At 46.7% G+C, this 5,122-nt stretch overlaps 1 protein-coding gene across 1 annotated transcript; it reads right to left on the bottom strand.

The window, feature by feature from the left end:
• Positions 1 to 1,762: 1,762 nt before the first annotated feature.
• ENH_00019190 (calnexin, putative) lies at positions 1,763 to 4,835 on the bottom strand (the record flags this gene model as incomplete). Its single annotated transcript, XM_013579359.1, has 6 exons — positions 1,763 to 2,152; positions 2,517 to 2,654; positions 2,906 to 3,131; positions 3,238 to 3,506; positions 3,673 to 3,743; positions 3,986 to 4,835. 6 exons carry the CDS (start codon positions 4,833 to 4,835, stop codon positions 1,763 to 1,765), a joined length of 1,944 nt encoding a protein of 647 aa, XP_013434813.1.
• Positions 4,836 to 5,122: the final 287 nt, after the last annotated feature.

The raw sequence follows: 5,122 nt of genomic DNA, 5'->3' as shown, positions 1-5,122 counted from the left end.
GGAAAGCTTTAGAGCTAATTTCCTGCCGATTTTGGGCTACAAATAGGCGTAGAAGACCAGGTACAGAGGGTATGGGTCCGTTACCTTGGTGTGGCATAGGTTAGGACCGTTGTTGGTATGGTCACTGTAAGGAAGGCGAAAGGCTGATTATCTATGTAGTGCGAAACTTCAGACATTTGGTTTCTTTCTGGTTGCTTTGCAGCTTTGATCCGTGAGATATTTTATCAGATGCTTCTAAACCACATTCGCTGCTAAAGGACAACGAAATAGAGTAATGAATCCACTCTAGGGAGGATGGGATGTAAGGGGCCGTCACACTCTCTCGGCCGCAAGGTAAGACGGCTGCTCGTTTCGAGCAAACCACAGAAAAAGGCCAGGAACGAAAAGTTAGCCGCAACGACATTACATTCTTTACGATTTTGGAGGTGCTTCTTCCAATTTGGCCCACTAATGGCTGATGTTTCTGTCCATCATAGTGGCGTAATGTCAGCACGGTTTTTAAGAGCCCCTTCCGTTGTGGCTACATGGATTCGCACACATGTGTACTTCCTAAAGACAACGTTTAAACATCGACAAAGTTCAATTGACACTGTTCTATGTACAAAGTGTAAGGGATACATCTATCTCTCCGTGCTCGCTGCATGAGTTTGCTACGCAATGCAGCTTCGCCATTTCTTGCCACCCCTAAGCGCCGTGCCCAATAGCTGAGCACACCAGGCCTGCTTGTCAGAATACTGAGTCCCGTTGTATAGTAATCACATAAACTCTCCCTGGCAATCTGTATAGTTTAAACTGCATGGCCCTGAATGGCATTTCTGGGCTACGTTGCGCTGCTTCATAACACATCTGCTATCCAAAACTTCCTTGAATCAAAATCCACGGCCAATACCTAAATTTTAAAAGTCGTTATGCCAAAGGTTTTCTTCTCACGAACAAATTCATTTGGAGCACAGCACACAGGCACAAGATAATATGCAAAGCCCGAAAGAACCGTTGTCGCTTCTACCTCCACTGAAGGCTCTCTTGAGCTGCATGCCTCAAGCTTACGCTATAATAAGAAAACGCCCAATGGAGGCTGAGCATTAGGCTGTAAGTGGAAAAATTGTGCCTGTGACTGCAGTAATGCTTCACATGCTAACTGTGCTGGAAAACCTTGTGCTAGCTGAGTCGTTCAAGAGGTTAGTTGCGTTTCGCACGTGGATCCTACCCATCAGAGTCGTCCATTCTCATGACCAAAACGCTGGTGAAAACGCAATTGATTTCATGTTCGCCAAAAATAAAGAAGAAGTAGCGAAGCACGCCGAATCTACCTGTCCACAACATTCAAACGCTGGATCTTTGACGCCGACTAGAGGCTCATTTTGCAGCAAGATTGCTGCAGCTGCTTATTTCTCTTGACAGTAAATAACTTAAAGCTAGTTGCAGTTGCTGGGTTGAACTCTGAAAGAATGCTAATCGGCACCCAAATACGGAGAGAAAATTGGTTAATGCCTAGCAGTCCACAGTTGGCAAAGCTAGCAGACGCGCAGCCCTTATACCTATATTGAGACGGAAAGGCCCGTCTGCATGCCCACAGTAATCCAATCCTACACGAACACAGTAGTGCGGGTGATAGAAGCACTATTAGAAGAAGTACAGTTGCAGTACTCATCTTCTCTACACTCGTTGGTGTGGACTGGACTGTCATGAGGCATCCATTCAAGCCAGTTTGGTGCTAGCACGCTGCCAATTTCCATGCCCTGTGGCCCTCAGCTTGACTTTCTCACCCTGAAATCACAGTGCTTGCGAGAAGAAATCCACCACTCAGGATGCTTTCATCTGCTTCCTCGCCACTCAATAGAGCTTCTTTGTGTTCCGTTTCTCTCGATGCCCCAGCCATACGGTAATTTCCCATTTGGTGGTCCATGGGGTTCAATGACGTCCATTCAGTAAAATTTTTGGTTCTTTGTACAAATGCGGAAAAGCTGTTTGCCTGCTGCAAGAGTTGTTCGGTCTTCACTCGAAGCTGCGTTGTGCCGTAATTCGCGTGATGAGAGTTTGAGATGGCCTTAAGTGCTTCAGATTCGCGCCGCAGCGAACGGATCTCCTGTCGAGCAGCGCTCCGCGTCCTGAATGCAATTTCGGCAACCTTGTCTTCCACTTCCATTCGTTTCTGCACACACAGAAGGTAGCTGCCTTGGTATTCAAGCTGCTGAATCAGTTGTGCTGTTGCATTCATCACCGATGTAATATTTAGACTTGCCAAAGCGTTTTCTTGGCAGCGTTTTGCTCTTTTGTGGACTTAAAGGTCCTCTTTTACAACTTCTTTTGTTTTGCATTGTGTAGATGCGTCTTGAAACAATCTTTGTCAAACACTGTTGTTACTATTCAATAGAATGGATGCGGTGCATACGCCAACAGGTAGCTGACACTGTCATGATACTTAAAGCAGCAGAGTTGAGCATGTTAATGTGCTGCTTTGCTTTCTGACCTTACGAAGGCCTCAGCATCTAACGGTTACAGCATACGGTGCCTACCCAGAACGTTGCTCTTGCAAATTTCTGAGCAGCTTGGACATCGTTTCCGACTACAATGTTGTCTACAAGAGTCCCACTATCCATCGCCATGAATACTAAGCCTACTGCGTTGAAGCTTGGAAATTCTGTGGGCAGCTCCTGAATTTAGAGCCACGCGAAGGTAAGCATACAGAAAAGAATCGTATGCGTTTTACTTACTTCAGCCACATGCAAATGCAGGTTTGGTCAGTAGGCCAGCAGCGTCAAGAGCGAGTCATGAAAGCCTTTATCTAGAAAGCTCGCGAAGCAGATCGAGGGTCACACGCATTCCAGTTTACCTGAATCGTTTGGCCTGTGTGTGGCCATGGCGGTCTCAAGTCAGCAAAGATTGTCCCCTAGTAGTGGATGACAACACGCAAAGTGCAAGGACGTGACATGAGTTTGTGATGACCAAAGTAGACGTTGCGATTGAGAGCCACTAGTGGCGTTGGTCGGTGGCAACAAAAGATCACCCTGCGAATAGTTTTTCCATCCAGCAGTATCTTGAATGCCCCATCTGGTTTCACGATTAGCGTTAAAAGACGCGTACGGTCACTGAAAGGCAGCGCTAGCCGAGGAAAGAGCGTATGGGTAACGCTGAGCATTCAAAGGACAGCCCAATTGCGCAGTATAGCCTCTGCTTTAACAGTACTCTCGCGAAAGGGAGTCACTGGGTTGTACCCGACAGGGGAGATAGAAATACCTTTTTTCAGTTATTCGACATTTACTATTGACCTTAAATATGATTTCTCGACGTCTCCCACACTGGTCAGCTCCAAACCGCAAGGAGTATGGAGTTTTCTCGTCGAATTGTTGCTGTGACTGTGCATCGGATTGGAAAAATGTCATGTAACCGCCTCCACAGGTGAAATCTGGCTGCTGATGCTGCAACTCGTATTGCAGCACTAGAGGATCTTCAGAAGAAACCATCGCATATCTGGGTAACAAAGTGCTAATAGCGTGTCGAAGACCCTGAATGTCGCGCGCATATAGCATTTGGTACATGACGAGCCTCAAGCCATGAGCTCGTCTATAAGGATTTCCTACACAGAACTTAGAAGAAATTGGAAACGAGCGAGTGGGTGTCGAAAGGCACAAAAGGAGCGGCTTTCGCTGAGAAACTTTGCCCGCAGCTCACCTTGGAAGCAGTCATTAGTCCGCGGTCCCCTTCAATTACATGCGGTTGTCTTAACTCGTGATTCCATCGCCCTACAGGAGTCTCCAAAGAACACCCTTTGCTCAAGGCATGTCAGTTATGTGCACTTGATGGCTGCCCAACGTCCCCATATTAAATGAAAACTTAGACGGCAAAGAAGCCTCAGTAGGATGAATGACCGTCTACAATCCCCAACCAGAAGCCACTAAAACATGCGTTTCCTTTATTTTACACGCGTCCAACTAAAAAGCGTTCGGCCAATATTTTTTTCGGTTTGAAAGGATATTATGGTTACCAGAGTGGGTGGAGCTCTTGGAAACAATCCACGTATCGAACACGTCTTCTCTGTCGAATGTCTCAGCAAACAAAAGTCCCTCTACTACAGGGGCAATATAGGGCATTATTGGAATTTTAGAAAGCTCTGCAAAGACGAAACGGTCCATGTATTCTTTTTCTTCAGGTGATAGAAGCAGGCCATGCCCAAAATCAATTGAGCGCTGCTCAACAGTCACCGCTGCAGACATCCGAGCCAGGAGCCGCTTGGTCACGGGATCAGGCGGAGGGTCTTCATCGGCGCTTTGGTTCTGTGAGGGGTTAACGGCAAAATAATTGGCATGCGACTGAACTTGTGTTGACTGCAGTTGAACACGGGGTGCTTCTGCATCGGTGTTAACGGGCTTCACAAATCCTTCTGTCTTTGATTCAAGCCTGTGCGAATTACTTCTGACTAAGCTTCCATTTGATGGTGCTGTTGCACTGTTTCTGCCCCTCTTTGTTCGTTTTCTGGTGGCTTCTGCAGAAGACTCTGGGTTTTTTGCATGGACATTGTTGGACTCTGTACCATCTTGCTTTTCTGTGGAATCTCTGTTGCAAACTGTTCCGGTTGAAGGGCCAATTTTCCTGTCTTCGGCGATTCTTTTGAAAAATATCTGTAGAGCTTTGATTCTCCGTTGAGTCTGTGCGCTGGTCCTCCTAGCCGTGTGATCACAGGACTGTCCCACAATTACTTGCGAGTGGCCTTCGGATGTAGGCAGCACTTCTGCAAAAGCAGACGCTATCTTTTCCAACATCTTAGGACTGCCAACACAGCACAATGGAAACTGTCTTTGCCATTTGACTCGCAGCGAAGGGAAAGCAATTCGCATATTAAGCCACGGCCATATGCCTCAGCGGAACCTCTCCAGTTTCGAGGCTCACCACTGTTCTGGCAGTTTAGAACTAAGTAACTCTTGTGAGACTTATGAACCCACCTCTTCTGTCTTCTTTGTGGCTCCTTTTCTTTTTCGTTCTCTAACTGATGCGTCCTAGACATTTTAACAGTGGCATTGTCTGCGCAACTGCTTGCCTTTTCAACTCCCTCTACAGAATGATTGCTTCTTGTGAAATGGTGCTGGGGCAAGAGCATGCCTTCCACATTTGTTGAAACATCTTG

The sequence above is a fragment of the Eimeria necatrix genome, genomic scaffold, assembly GCF_000499385.1.
Source record: "Eimeria necatrix Houghton genomic scaffold, Enh_scaff163, whole genome shotgun sequence".
In the NCBI taxonomy this organism is placed as follows: Eukaryota; Apicomplexa; class Conoidasida; order Eucoccidiorida; family Eimeriidae; genus Eimeria; species Eimeria necatrix.
This window is presented reverse-complemented; position numbering and strand designations above follow the sequence as displayed.